The sequence below is a fragment of the Mustela putorius genome, unplaced genomic scaffold, assembly GCF_011764305.1.
Source record: "Mustela putorius furo isolate JIRA1106 unplaced genomic scaffold, ASM1176430v1.1 tig00000275_pilon_pilon_pilon, whole genome shotgun sequence".
In the NCBI taxonomy this organism is placed as follows: Eukaryota; Metazoa; Chordata; class Mammalia; order Carnivora; family Mustelidae; genus Mustela; species Mustela putorius.
In genome coordinates, this window is record NW_025421341.1 from 23,317,008 (window position 1) to 23,331,803 (window position 14,796).

The following is a 14,796-nucleotide window of genomic DNA, read 5'->3' on the forward strand; positions in this document are numbered from 1 at the left end:
GTTTGCAAACAGGAAAACAGAGACTTACACAGGGATGGGGACTTACCCGAAGTCAGGAACAGCCCCTTTAACTCTGAGGCTACCTCCTAAGCACGCTACCGACCCCTGCCCCCCATGTCCCCACCCCATTCTCCAGAGTCAGCTCTGTGGCTCTGACCCGTCCCCTGGCCACCGCCACCACCGCACCACCGCCACCATCACCACCACCTTGGGCTGTCTGCTCAGACCACAGGCTTCCTGTCTCATTCTGCTTGAGGCCCAGGTCGGGTGTCTGTCTCGGGAGCCTGAGCTGGCGTCCCCGCTCCTCTCTGTATCTGGGGTCGGTGGCAGCCTCTGGTCTGTCTTCCTTTATAAATAGTGTCAGCAGAGATAAATGAATGGGTGACTGTTCCATGGGGAGATAACCGGTCAGAGAAGGGAGGGGTGTTTGGGGATGGTTGTGACATGCAGGAGGACAGGCCAGCCTCTTCCCCTTCACATCCCCACCTGAGATGGCCTCCTTATCATCATTCAGGGATCACAGCATGGAGAGGGAAGTTCAGAAGCAGAGGGAAGCAAGTTCAAGGCATGGCTCCCATCATTTATTAGCTGTGTCGCCTTGGACAAGTCCATTAATATCTCTGATCTCATTGGTAAAATGAGGATAATTTTGCAGGGTTGTTGAAAGGATTATGGGGAAAAAACCATACATCTAGTAGCTGGCGTTCCCTGGGCCCAGAACAGACAACTCCTATTATCATTTGTAATATAACATCCTTAGCACTGACTACGTGTAAGGCATCAGGGTTCGGGCCTGACGGGACATGTCGGCTCTGTCTTTAAGCAGCCATGGCACACGCGAGTAGAAAGGGAGGGCTGCCCCATGCAGTGTGGGCCTGGCGCTGGAGGTCCTGGGGAGGCAGTCAGGGATGGGGGTACAAAGAAGTCCTCCCAGGCTGGCACTTGCTTGAACTGTGACTTGAAGGAGAAGGCCTTAGGTAGGAGAGGAAGAGTCCAGAAGGGAGGAATTTTGTGAGCAAAAGCCTGAAGATGGAACTTCTGTGTGTGTGCAGGACCCTGAAGGCTTGTCGGGGTTGGAGGAATCACAGGAGGAAGGGCAGGAGACGGGGCTGGATGGGCTCTTGGGCTGAGGCTCTGGATGCTAGCCCACATGCAGGGGGCACCTTAAAGGTTTCCAGGTCGAGGGGTAACATGCGGGGCCATTGGCGGAGTGTGGACTGCACTGGTGGAGGTCGGTCATGGGCGCTGAGCTTTAGGGGGGACAACAGCAGCCATGGGGATGGAGAGGGGACTGGCGGAGGGGCCTTAGGGACAAAATCCGGTCAATACTTTGATGCCGAGATGTGAACGCCAGAGATGCAGAGATGAGGGGCTGTCAACGGGACAGGAGCTCGGAGGCAGAATCAGTGTGGGCGGAGCATGAGAAGTCATTGGAGGGACAGGCAAGAAGGGACGTGCCTGCAGGTATAGCCTTGGCAGCCTGGACTTTGGCTTTGCTGTGAGGTGGACACACTTCTTGCCATCTGCCCCACTCTTGCCCCCTCGTCTGCCCCCTACAGCCAGTAAGGAGTAAAGGGCCAGGCCTCTGGGGACATGGGCCCACCCAGTATCCTCCTGGCTCAGGCCCAGTATCATTGTGTCCCCCACCCCCCAGACAGGGATGTCCATCGCCTGGTGTTCCCTGCTGTGGGACCTCAGCATGCCGGCGTCTACAAGAGTGTCATCGCCAACAAGCTGGGCAAAGCTGCGTGCTATGCTCACCTCTATGTCACAGGTGAGGCTCACGTCTTCCTGGTCTGCTATATCTGCAGCCTAGCCACTGGCCCTCCCCAGAGGCCTGGGTGAGGGCAGGGCCTCCACCCCGGCTCCCTTACCCTTGGACCCCGGGGAGCTGTCTGGCCTTGCCCCCCGCACTGTGGCTGTGCCTCCAGTCCCTGGCCCACCATCCCGAGGCCTGGTGAACCTGCAGAGCCATGGGGCCCTGAGGAACATGGCAGACTCCCGACCTGTGGCTTTCAGATGTGGTTCCAGGCCCCCCAGATGGCGCCCCACAGGTGGTGGCTGTGACTGGCAGGATGATCACGCTCACGTGGAACCCTCCCAGGGGTCTGGACATGGCCATCGGTGCGTCAGGCCCCACGGGGCTCCTGGGTGAGGATGGGGTGTAGTCAGGCTCAGGCAGGGGCACCGAAGGAGCCAGGCTGGGGGGCAAGGCCCAGATGATCGTACTGGTGGAGGGTAAGCATGGAACACTGGGAACATGGCCAGGAGCTGCTTGGCCAGTCTTCTCTTCAAGGTGGATAAAGCCATGGCTGTGTGTCAGGAGAGGCCATGAAGGAGAGGCCCATTCCCTTTCTCAGAGGGACTGGTGCTTGGCTCATGATCCTGGGAATGCCCTCCCCTTCCCTGGGCATGACTTCTTCCTGCGCTGTGCCTCAGTTTCCCCACCTCAGGCAATAGCAAGGAATTGGGATATGAGCTAAGCTCTCTCCTTCTGTGTCTGTAGCTGGACCCATGCCTGGCATATTGTTGGCTCTGAGCATGGCTGGCCAGGTCAGTGGTTGGAAAGAGCAGATCGAGGGCCAGGGGTTGGTGCAGGCAGAAGCAACAGGAGAAATTGAGGCAGGTCCTCAGAGCAGGCTAATGAGGATTTTCTAGGTCCTGAGCCAGTTGAATGGGGGGCTAGGGGATGTCCCAGCAATGCTCACCTCCAGCAGCTGCTTTCCCCCCAGACCCAGACGCCCTGACCTACACTGTGCAGCACCAGGTTCTAGGCTCGGACCAGTGGACAGTGCTGGCCACAGGCTTGCGGGAGCCTGGGTGGGCAGCCATGGGGCTGCGTAAGGGGGTCCAGCACGTCTTCCGGGTCCTCAGCACCACCATCAAGAGCAGCAGCAAGCCCTCGCCCCCCTCCGAGCCAGCACAGCTCCTGGAGCGTGGTGAGTCTGGGTGTCCCTCTGGAGTGGGGGTGGAGGCTACAGGGCTGGAGAACCAGCTCTTGGTGGTGGAGGCTCAAGGGCTGGTCTGGACCTGCTATGTCTGGGAGTGACTTCCGCCAGTCCGAGCGTTTCTTTCTCCTGATGGCAGCACACCAGGTGGGTGAGGCTGAGGCTCTGGGATCAGACAAGTGGACGAGGGGTTGGGGGGGTGCAGTTCCAGCTCCGCCACTTCCTGGCTGCATGTCCTAGACAACTTGCTGAACCTCTTTGAACATCACTTCCTCATCTGTAAACATGGAGCTCCGGTAGTGGTTAGGAGGGTAAAAACGTAGAGTGTGCTAAGTCAAGTCTGACTTCAGCCTGCGCTCTCATCTGGCCAGGCCCACCCCTGGAGGAGGCACCTGCCGTGTTGGACAAGCCAGATGTCGTGTATGTGGTGGAGGGACAGCCCGCCAGCATCACGGTCACCTTCAACCATGTGGAGGCCCAGGTCGTCTGGAGGAGGTGGGGCCCCACCTGGTGTGCCTCACTTCCCACATGGGGCCGTCCAGCTCTGGCCATCCTGGCCTGACTCCCCTGTGGCTGGATCCTGGTTGACCTCCCTGTCGTGTGTCCCTTAGCTGCCGAGGGGCCCTCCTAGAGGCACGGGCAGGGGTGTATGAGCTGAGCCAGCCAGATGACGACCAGTACTGTCTTCGGATCTGCCGGGTGAGCCACCGAGACATAGGGCCCCTCACCTGCACAGCCCGTAACCGCCACGGCACACAGGCCTGCTCAGTCACCCTGGAACTGGCAGGTGGGTGACAGCGGGCCTTCTTCCTTCTCCTCCTCCTGAGGCCCACAACCCTCTCCTCATGCCCACCTGTCAGACCTGTCCATCAAATGGCTGTTATACCAGGGCTAGTGGAAGTAACAGAGATAGTACTCATCAGATGTTTACTGAGGACACCTGATACGTGCCAGGCTCAGCATGAAGGACCTTCCATGTATCACCTCAAGGAATGTTTACGTTAACCCAGTGAGATGTGGTTGGTTATCCTCATTTTACAGAACACGAAACTGAGCCTCAGAAAGTACGCTAGGTCACAGGCCCAGGTCCCCCAACCTCCTAAGGAACTGGGATTCAAGCCTGGGTGCATGCTGGACTCCAGAGCCAGAGGGTGCTCTTAACATCCTATGTTAAACACAACAGGATGTAGGAGCTCAAGTATAACAGGCATGGGGTGACCAAGTCAATTTCAAAAGGAAAAGGCTCCAAGCGGGCACCATTGATCAGCAGTCCCCCAGATCTGGGGCCCCTGTGCACCCTTTTGCACAAGCCCTTTTGACAGAGCCTCCCAACCTTTGCGGTGAGGACCCTTTGTATAATTTTTCCTTTAAAGATGTCATCTCTCAACCGGAGGCATGCATTAAGTAGTAATTGTCTTGTTTTCTGGTTTGTTAATTAACTCTAGACATATGTAACTGCCACTCAGAACTTCAGATCAGCATGAGCTAAACACTGTTACCTGCTGAGTAGATACAATTCCGACCAAACACAAAGAAAGTGACATTTTAGGGAGCACAGGCAATCCTATGGTGCAGAAGTGCATCTTTGCTGGTGCTTTTAAAAAACCGTTCAAGTTCGCTTGAAACCTTCCAGTACTTTCATCCTCACAGAGCGGCCCCGGCGACCTCTAAACTAGAAACCAGATTCCTAGAGGGGTGGGAAGGGATCTTTAAAGTAGAAGAGAAGTGGCAGCAGGGTGTGTGAGGGAGAGATGGAGGAGCCCTGCTGGCCCTGATGGAGATGGAGGGGGGCGGCACCAATTGTCTGGGTCCCTGTCTCCTCCCTGCCCCAGCACCCCCTCCAACACACCTCCTGGCACCTCGTACTCAACCTGCCACTCTGCTCCTGGAGCATACCGTCAGCAGGACTCCTTCCTCTTCCCACATATAGGAAAAGCCCTCGGGTTTAGGGAGACCCTGGCCACCAAGAGCCCTGTAGCCCAGACTGGCTGGGCCAGTGACGGAAATAGAGAGTGAGAGAGACAGACAGACAGACAGCGTCCCAGCCAGCCAGAACTAGAACAGGCCTGGGATTGGATCTTATAAACTGCAGACCCTGTGCCTACCCCCGACCCCAGTCTCCAGGCAGGACCCGTGGAATGGCTTCTTCCCACCATATCTGTCCCCACGGTAGTGTCTCTTATCTGTGTAAAATTAGGTTACATGCCAGGGATGAGTGGTGGTCCCTGCCCAGCGCCTGGCTCATCCCTCCAGGCTACTCTCCCACACCTCTTAAAGCTGAGCTCCTCAAACACGCTCAGGAGGCAGGGCGCTGGGAAGTCACTGCTTCCTCCACAAAGCACGTTGGAATATGTATTTAATTCCATCCTGAGAATTAGAAGCCGCTTTGCCAGGAAATAACAAGACCGCATGATATGCTTAGAGAATGAAATCACAGTCACTTGCGGGAGAGCTAAACTGAGAATCGGTACCTGTTTGTTGGTCTTGCCATCTCCCGGATGGTAAAAGCCTGCTTAAACATTTAAATAGGATTCAGAGAGAAAACCTCAAGGTAGAGGCAGTGCCACTTGTGATTTGAATTCAGGTGCACCGCCTGGGCTGCCTAAAGCCAGAGACAGGGCCATGCAGAAGGGCGATCACCCATAGGGGGCAGCATCGAGCCACTCCACACCAGCCCATTAATGCAGCGAGGGAAGAGGCTCCGGGTTGCCCAATCCTGATTTTTCCAGAGAGGCAGGAAATCCAGATTTCTTTTGTGTGTAAAAATCTAGTTTCAAAGCTGGCAGATGAACACGGAGGGTCCAACAAAGCAAGGCTGCACGCCATGGCTTCGGTCTTTTGAGATTTGGAGAACATCATGTAGGGATGTACGGGGGGCCGGAGGGGTGGGTAGTTCTTGGGACTCAGTGGGGGTGGGGTGCTGGCTGGTGTTCTGCCTGGGCCGGTTGCTGAGGGAGGACTTGGAGAGGGACTTGAGAAGACAGGACCTCGTGATCCCAGTGTTGTTGCCACCCCTCCCCACCCACCCCCTCCCCTGGGCTGTGTGTTTCAGAGGCCCCTCGGTTTGAGTCCATCATGGAGGACGTGGAGGTGGACGCTGGGGAGACCGCTCGCTTCGCTGTGGTGGTGGAGGGGAAGCCATTGCCAGACATCATGTGGTACAAGGTCAGAGGGTGACAAAGGCCTCGGCGTGGGGCGGGGGTCCTAGCATGGGGCCAGCTGGGAGCCTGCAGGTCAGGGAGGACAGATTTCTGCACAGGAGGAGTCTTGGCCACCTTAGGAGGAGGGGAACCTGGACAGAGAAGAATAGAGTTGTTGTCAGAGGTGTGGCTAGGAGAAGAGAGTGGGGCCCAGAGTTCCATGTGATGCTGGTACATGTTTCAGGAACCAGGGGACTAACTGGGAGGCACAGGGCTATCAGTGGGAGATAAAAGTGGAGCTGATTCAGGGTACTGAAGGGAGCAAGGCTCCCGGGGCTGTGAGCAAAGCCCTTGGGACAGATAATATTGGGGCTTCGGGGCCGAAGAGTTCCTGGGCCCGCGGTGGGGATGAGACTGGGTGTCAGGCATGGAGATGGAGGTGGATCAAGGGGGGCCGTAAAGCCAGGCCTGGGCAATAAAGCCTCGGCCGTCTCTGCAGGACGAGGGGCTGTTGACCGAGAGTAGCCACGTGAGCTTTGTGTACGAAGAGAACGAGTGTTCCCTGGTGGTGCTCAGCACGGGGGCCCAGGATGGAGGGGTGTACACCTGCACCGCCCGGAACCCCGCCGGGGAGGTCTCCTGCAAAGCCGAGCTGGCTGTGCGTTCAGGTGCGCATGCAAGGGGAGGAGGGCAAAGCGCTTACTCTCAGGGAAGGCGATGTGAGCCCTGGGCCAGGAGCCACTCGCCAGACCCTTCGCCCCTCCACCACCCCTCTCTTCCAGCCCCGGCACCCCACCCCAGGCTGACATTCTTGCTCTTGTTTTGTCTCCTCCATCCGCCCTGCCTGGCCCTGTCTCTGCCCTCATCCCTCTGTTGCCTGCCCCACCTAACACCAGTTCAGACAGCCATGGAGGTAGAGGGGGCCGGGGAAGCCGAGGAACAGCGAGGAAGGAGACTCAGTGACTTCTACGACATCCATCAAGAGATTGGCAGGTGTGGGGCTAGGAGGGGGCGCGGTGCCTGGGAGCCAAAGGGGGCCTGGTTCTTAGGCTCTCAGGCCATGGAGTGCTGGGGTGGGGGGTGTGCCGTGAGCCCCTCACCTCCCCGTGTCATCGCCCAGGGGTGCCTTCTCCTACCTGCGGCGCGTGGTGGAGCGAAGCTCCGGCCTGGAGTTTGCGGCCAAGTTCATCCCCAGCCAGGCCAAGCCAAAGGCATCAGCATGGCGGGAGGCCCGGCTGCTGGCCCCGCTCCAGCATGACTGCGTCCTCTACTTCCATGAGGCCTTTGAGAGGCGTCGGGGACTGGTCATCGTCACCGAGCTGTATCCTGAGATAGGCCGGGTGGGGAGGGGACATGTGGCCAATCAGCAACACGTTTTACACTTTACAAAGAGGCCCCATGGACAGGCTGCACCGGCCCCCTTTTGGGAAATGTCCCCATGGACGGCTGGGGGTTCTGAAGGCATCTTGTGAGGACTTTACAGAGCAGATTCTGGAGACTTCTGCAAAAACCAGCAGTTTTTAGCCCCTGTCCCCCCACTGCCTTTTCTTAGCTTAAACTTACATAGCACTCAGTGTATGCCTGGCAGCCGCTAAGAGTTCAACAGCTATTAACCTACTTAATCCTCCTGTGTGATCTGGTGGAATCTTTTTATGCCCATTTTCTTCAGAATTTTTAATTTATTTTAGGGAGATGGGGGGGGCAGAGGGAGAGGGAGAGACTCCCAACCAGACTCTGTGCTGAACGTGGAACCTGACATAGGGCTCAATCCCACAACCCTGAGATGGTGATCAGAGCCGAAACCAAGAGTCGGACGCTCAACCGACTAAGCCACCCAGGCGCCCCTGTTTTATCCCCATTTTATAACTGATAAAACTGAGGTATAGAGAGGTTAAGTGACTCATCCAAGGTCACCCCACTAACAAAAGGCATGTGCACGAAATGCAGGACAGTCTATCCAAACATTCAGAGTGACTCCGTTTCAGATGAGCCTCGGCACCAGCTGAACTGGGGAGGCGGTTTGCACGAAGAATGGATTTTAGACTCTCATGAGACCTTGGGTTCAACAGAGCCACACTGTGCGTAGTGTGGTCCGCTTGTCCCTCCCATTAGCAGGGTGACCATATCCATCATCCCCACCTTCCAGTTGGCACTGTTAGAACCCAGACCTCAGCCACATGCCCCTCTTACCTGTCATGGGCTTCTGGGTCATTCTCAAATATAGGCAGGAAGGTCCATCCACAATCAACAAAATTCTGCTCTAACTTGATCTTTTAAAATATCTAACAGGGTCACTGAGAGATGTCATCCCCATTTTACGCCTGAGGGAACCTAGGCTCAGAGAGGTTGGGTGACTGGCCTGAGATCCTGCAGCGAATGAGAGATAGAGCAGGATGGTCCCATCTGTGCACCCATATGACAGTGGGGGGTGGTGCTGGAGACACAGTGGCGGGCTGGTATTAGCTGTGCTTTAAGGGGAAGGAGGTATATGCAGAGCTGGGATCTGCCTTGAGCTCTAAGGGGTGGAGGGCACTGTTCAGGGATGGCCCAGAAGTTGGCACTGTCACTCTTCTCCTTGATCGGGGACGCAGATGCACAGAGGAGCTGTTGGAGCGAATGGCCAGGAAACCCACCGTGTGTGAGTCTGAGGTGAGGGCAGTGGGTGGTAGGGGTTGGGTTGGGCACTGGTGTTTACCCACCTGAGCTCTAAGAACTGAGGGGCGGGTCCTGGGCCTGCCATCTATGTTGTGAATAGGCCAGGGGTGGTGGTGACACCTACCTCTCTTGGTTCCCAGTCTCCTCAAATAAGCATTCCCCACACATTTCTCTCCGAAAGAGCCCCACCTAGACTCTATTCAGTCTCACTGCTGTCCTGCCCTGTAGGGCAGTATAAATTGTATACTGCACAGTTCTATTTATTATAATATAGATGGTTCCCTCCTATAATTGTGCTGTGCACAACCTGTGCAGCTGTACTTTTAAGCCCTAGATCTCAGAAATCCCAAATCTATGTTTCAACCACCTTATCAGCCATCTGAAGACCACTTCTCAGGCATAGCCTGACTTCTTGCCACGGCTCTGGCAGTGATCAAACATAATCTCCCACCCTTTCCCCACGGACTTTGGGCCTCCCGTCTCCACAGATCCGGGCATACATGCAGCAAGTGCTGGAGGGAATATGCTACCTGCACCAGAACCATGTGCTGCACTTGGATATCAAGGTGAGGTACAGGTGGGGAATGGGGAGCAGGCAGCCCCTGTGGGAGGCAGGCGGTGGGGCGTCCTCTCCGCTTCACTTAGCTCCCATGATTTCCCTGCTGTTCTGCAGCCGGAGAACCTGATGGTGTGGGATGGTGCAGAGGGCGAAGAGCAGGTGAGGATCTGTGACTTTGGGAATGCCCAGGAGCTGACTCCAGGAGAGCCCCAGTACTGCCAGTATGGCACACCTGAGTTCGTGGCCCCCGAAATCGTCAATCAGACCCCTGTGTCTGGAGTCACCGACATCTGGTAATAAGGCTGGCCCATAGAGCTGAAGGGGTGGCCTGGGCCCGCTTCCCTCCGTGTCATGCTGGGTGGGGACTTGCGCGCTGGCAGAGAGAACCTTCACCAAGCCCAGCTTCCTTCTCTGAAGTAGGTTGGTGGCATAGCTCACGGGGACCTCTTGCCCATGTTACTACCTGCCCCTCACCAGAATAGACCCAGTCACTCGAGGTCTTAGCCCTGTCCAGCCTCAGCTCCTGATCACCCCTAGGTGTGGAACCTTCTCTGTAGCCACCTGGCCTCCCTGCAGTGAGGCACACACAGCCCCTTGGTTCCCAGACTCCTCTGGGCTTCCTGGGCTGGCCCTACCATGACCCTGACTCTTCCAGAGAAGTTGGGACCTCTTGGTTGAGAGTCCTCCCTGGAGGAGGCATCCTTGTGCCCATCTGACCCAGTGAGGCCCCTCCTCACTAGACTGGTGGTAGTGGAAAACAATGGCCTTCTCGTGGGAGGTCGGCTGTCCACTCACCCATCTATTACTCTCCTTTCCTCACAGGCCTGTGGGCGTTGTTGCCTTCCTCTGGTAAGGACCCCTCTGCACTCAGGATCCCGGTTTTCAATGAGCGCCTAGCAGGCCGACCCCTAACATTTCCAGAGCCTGGGACAGGAGAGCAATTTGGGGCCTGCAGCCCACCGCTTCTCCTCCACACCCTGCCCCTTGCTGCACTGCAGGAGGCCTCATGTGTGAAGGAGGGGGGTGCCCTAGCCTACGAGCCTAAGCTCTCTCTGTCACTGTGCTCATCTGTACAGGGCGGGCACACTGGCAGCCTCCTTCAGAGGCTGGACAGAGAGAGGCCAGTACTGGCTTCATGCCATCTAGGCAGCAGACTGTGAGGCCCTGAGTGTTCAGAACGGCCCCTTGGAAGGGGGAGGCTCAAGTTCAGGGTTGCTTATCCCCTCGGCACAGACTCCTCACCTCAGGGACAGGCCATGCCTAGAGGGACACAACAGGTCCTCCAAAGCATGGGCCCAGGACAGGGAGCTGGGTGCCTAGTTCTCAAGGCAGGACTCACCTACCGGGGGCTCGGGGTGGGGCAGGACAGGCAAGAGTCTGAAAGGCCTGTACCTTCTCCATAGCCCCGGGGGGCCTGACCCTGTCCCTAGACACTGGCATCCCTCAGAAGCCCCTGCCTCAGCTCCAGGGCCCTGTCCCCCTCTCACACGAGTCCCCTCTTCCTCTGCAGTCTGACGGGAATCTCCCCCTTTGTTGGGGAAAATGATCGGACAACATTGATGAACATTCGGAACTACAACGTGGCCTTCGAGGAGACCACATTTCTGAGCCTAAGCAGGGAGGCCCGGGGCTTCCTCATCAAAGTGCTGGTGCAGGACCGGCTGTGAGTGCAGGGCCCTGAGGAGCCCCCAGCCTGCAGAGTCCCTTTGTGCCAGCTCCCACTCCTGCCCCAGCCTCTGACCTTAAGCATTCAGTCTCCCAACTCCTTACAGGCCCTGTGTTCCCAATTATCGGTTGGCTCACTTAACCTGCATTCCTTTACAGGAGGCCTACCGCCGAGGAGACCCTAGAACATCCTTGGTTCAAAGTGAGTCTAGTCTTGCAAGGCAATGGTACAAGAGGTGGGAGGAGGGGGAACATTGTTAACAGCTACATTTATTGAGCACCTACTATGTGCAGCAGTCATTATAGGCAGTTTATATACACATGGTCTGTTAGTCTCTCAACAACTCCATGAAGGAAGACATTATTACTTCTCTTTTGCTGCTAAGGAAACTAAGGCTCAAGCTGGGATATCATGGCCTCTAAGGCACAGGCCTGGGCACCCTTCATCTTGGGGCTTCATCAGCAGGCTCTTCCCTGCCTCTTGAGACCAGCCCTGGTCCTCCTCTCTCCTGCGCGTCCCCCTCTGTCCCTCCCTGCAGTTCGTGGGTGGCCTGGCTGGCTTGGCCTGGTGATTTTGAGCTCCGTGCAGCCAGAATGCTCACTCATTCATCTTCAAACCCCAGCGGTGCAGGGGACAATGCCAGGCAGAGGGGTGGGGTTCAGCAAATGACCCAGAAAGAGTGTCTGAATAAATCATCCATTGAGTGTTCTGCTGGGTCAACTGAAGGTTGAGGTCATTCTGGTATCTGTCCTTAGGAGTAGGAGCCTGGGCTCTCAGATCATAAATGAGCTCTGAAAAGGACAGCCTGGGTGGGTGGCTGAGGGAAGCATCTGTGTTGGTCTGGCCCACCAACACTCCAGATGTCTGGGATGCTGGATCTCCACAGGGACAGATGGTGAGCTGGGGAGCAGAGCCCACACCAGGGGCCAGAGCCCCAGCTCCTGAGGGCAGCCAGTGAACAGGACAGGGCCATGAGCCCTGACGTAAGCCCCAAAGCCCAGCCCGAGAACCACTGAAGTTCTGCCGCTCCAGTTAGGCTCAGGGATTTTGTCCTTACATAGGCCCCTTGACTGTGGGAGTTGTGACAGATCTGAGGGGGAAGGGACCCCCAGGAGCCCAGACTCAAGGCTGCTCAGTCCACTGTCCCCTCCTGTAGACTTTGTCTCTCCACTGCCAAACTCTGAGGGTCTGGTTGATGGGGGACTTTGACTCAGGCCCTCTTTCCTGGGTTTGCAGACACAGGCCAAGGGCGCAGAGGTGAGCACGGATCACCTGAAGCTGTTCCTTTCCCGACGGAGGTGGCAGGTGAGTGTCCCTGGGTCCTGCTTCTGGGCCTCCCTCGTTCTCCCTCCGCACTTGTTCCCTCTATCTGCCGTTTTCCTATCATGTGCCCTCACTTTCTGCTCAGCTGTCTTCATCCAGTTTTTATTGTCTCAGCCCCCAGCTTCACCTCTGTTCCCTGACCCTCCGCCTCTCTCCCTGGCTCCTGGGGCTGAGGTGGGCTCGCGTGGGCCAGGCTGGCACCAGGGGCCCCTTTTGGGTCTGACCCCAGGACCCTGTCTCCAGCGCTCCCAGATCAGCTACAAGTGCCACCTGGTGCTGTGCCCCATCCCGGAGCTGCTGCGGGCACCCCCAGAGCGGGTGTGGGTAGCTGTACCCAGAAGACCGCCTCCCAGCGGGGGGCTCTCCTCCTCCTCTGACTCTGAAGAGGAAGAGCTGGAGGAGCTGCCCTCGGTGCCCCGACCGCTGCAGCCTGAGTTCTCGGGCTCCCGGGTGTCCCTCACCGACATTCCCACGGAAGATGAGGCCCTGGGGACCCCCGAGGCTGGGGCTGCCACCCCTATGGACTGGCAGGAGCAGGGACGGGCCCCCTCTCAGGACCAGGAGGCCCCCAGCTCTGAGGCCCTCCCCTCCCCAGGCCAGGAGCCCCAAGCTGGGTCCAGCCCCCAGCGGAGGGAGCTCCGGCGGGGCAGCTCTGCCGAGAGCGCCCTGCCCCGGGCCGGGCCGCGGGAGCCGGGCCGGGGCCTGCACAAGGCAGCCTCTGTGGAGCTGCCGCAGCGCCGAAGCCCCAGCCCGGGGGCCACCCGCCTGACCCGGGGTGGCCTGGGGGAGGGCGAGTACGCCCAGAGGCTGCAGGCCCTGCGCCAGCGGCTGTTGCGGGGCGGCCCCGAGGACGGTAAGGTCAGTGGCCTCAGGGGCCCTCTGTTAGAGAGCCTGGGGGGCCGCACCCGGGATCCCCGCCTGGCCCGGGCTGCGTCTAGTGAGGCCGCACCGCGCCACCAGCCTCCGCCTGAGACATGGGGCCTGCAGAAGAGCAGCAGCTTCTCACAGGGGGAGGCAGAGCCCCGGGGCCGGCACCGCCGTGCTGGGGCGCCCCTTGAGATCCCCGTGGCCAGGCTTGGGGCCCGAAGGCTCCAGGAGTCTCCTTCCTTGTCTGCCCTCAGCGAGGCCCAGCCACCTAGCCCTGCGAGGCCCAGTGCCTCCAAATCCAGCGCCCCTAAATCCAGTGTTCCCAAGTCTTTGAAGCCTCCTGCCACCACACCCAGTGATGCCCCACAACCCTTGGCGCCCCAGCCTGCCCAAGAGAAGAGCCCAAAGCCCAAGCTAGAGCCAGTCCCAGCCCCCAAGCGTACACAGCCCCCAGCGGCTCCGCAAAGCCCAGTGCCCCCTCTCACACCCTATGCCCAGATCATGCAGTCGCTCCAGCTCTCAGGCCACACGCAAGGCTCCCTGCAGGGCCCTGGGGCGCCTCCATCCGAGCCCAGACCCCACCCGGCTGTGTTTGCCCGGGTGGCCTCCCCAGCTCCAGGAGCCTCTGAGAAGCCCGTGCCTACAGCTGGGGTGCACCCGGTGCTGGCGGAGAAAGCTCGGGTCCCCACCGTGCCCCGCAGGCCAGGTAGCAGTCTCAGTAGCAGCATCGAGAACCTGGAGTCGGAGGCCGTGTTTGAGGCCAAGTTCAAGCGCAGCCGAGAGTCGCCCCTATCAAGGGGGCTGCGACTGCTGAGCCGCTCACGCTCGGAGGAGCGCGGCCCCTTCCGCGGGGCTCAGGAGGAGGACGGCATGTACCGGCCCAGCCCAGCGGGGACGCCCCTGGAGCTGGTCCGACGGCCCGAGCGCTCCCACTCCGTGCAGGACCTCAGGGCGGTCGGGGAGCCAGGCCTCGTCCGCCGCCTCTCGCTGTCGTTGTCCCAGCGTCTGCGGCGGACCCCGCCGGCGCAGCGCCACCCCGCCTGGGAGGCCCGCGGCGGGGACGGGGAGAGCTCGGAGGGCGGCAGCTCGGCGCGGGGCTCACCGGTGCTGGCGGTGCGCAGGAGGCTGAGCTCCACGCTGGAGCGGCTGTCCAGCCGGCTGCAGCGCAGCGGCAGCAGCGAGGACTCGGGGGGCGCGTCGGGCCGCAGCACCCCGCTCTTTGGCCGGCTGCGCAGGGCCACATCCGAGGGCGAGAGTCTGCGGCGCCTCGGCGTGCCGCACAACCAGCTGGCGGCCCAGGCCGGCGCCAGCACGCTTTCCGCGGAGTCCCTGGGCTCCGAAGCCAGCGGCACGTCGGGCTCCTCAGGTGAGGGAGCGGGGCCAAGGGGCGTGGCGGGTGACTGCGACACACGGGTGTCTAGGCCGAGCGTATGGAGCGGGGATGCAGGCGCAGAGTGCCGAGGAGCTTGGAGTGCTGGGGCGGGGCTCTGGGAGAAAGAGCTGGACGCCTTAAGGATGGACTTGGCGGAGGTGGGCGGGGAGGGGTGTGTGGTGTGGTGTGTGTGGTTACAGGTTCGTGGCTTCCCTGGGCCCAGGGCCGCTGGGAGACGGGAGCTTTCAGGGACTGGCTGGGCCAGT

General features: G+C 59.1%; 1 protein-coding gene across 13 annotated transcripts in view; it reads left to right on the forward strand.

The window, feature by feature from the left end:
- SPEG (striated muscle enriched protein kinase) overlaps nucleotides 1-14,796 on the forward strand; it is a 55,961-nt gene that overhangs the window by 33,198 nt on the left and 7,967 nt on the right. For 12 of the 13 annotated variants that reach the window (XM_045078767.1, XM_013061617.2, XM_013061618.2 and 9 more), the window contains 17 exons: nucleotides 1,655-1,774; nucleotides 2,020-2,124; nucleotides 2,733-2,939; nucleotides 3,320-3,443; nucleotides 3,560-3,735; nucleotides 6,001-6,113; nucleotides 6,588-6,756; nucleotides 6,985-7,081; nucleotides 7,209-7,409; nucleotides 8,680-8,737; nucleotides 9,232-9,309; nucleotides 9,417-9,595; nucleotides 10,125-10,151; nucleotides 10,813-10,965; nucleotides 11,127-11,169; nucleotides 12,205-12,273; nucleotides 12,535-14,524. In XM_045078767.1, the coding sequence (XP_044934702.1) occupies nucleotides 1,655-1,774; nucleotides 2,020-2,124; nucleotides 2,733-2,939; nucleotides 3,320-3,443; nucleotides 3,560-3,735; nucleotides 6,001-6,113; nucleotides 6,588-6,756; nucleotides 6,985-7,081; nucleotides 7,209-7,409; nucleotides 8,680-8,737; nucleotides 9,232-9,309; nucleotides 9,417-9,595; nucleotides 10,125-10,151; nucleotides 10,813-10,965; nucleotides 11,127-11,169; nucleotides 12,205-12,273; nucleotides 12,535-14,524 (3,909 nt within the window). Of the gene's footprint in view, nucleotides 1-1,654; nucleotides 1,775-2,019; nucleotides 2,125-2,732; nucleotides 2,940-3,319; nucleotides 3,444-3,559; nucleotides 3,736-6,000; nucleotides 6,114-6,587; nucleotides 6,757-6,984; nucleotides 7,082-7,208; nucleotides 7,410-8,679; nucleotides 8,738-9,231; nucleotides 9,310-9,416; nucleotides 9,596-10,124; nucleotides 10,152-10,812; nucleotides 10,966-11,126; nucleotides 11,170-12,204; nucleotides 12,274-12,534; nucleotides 14,525-14,796 lie in introns of those variants that run through there. The other variant, XR_006606367.1, reaches the window with a different exon arrangement.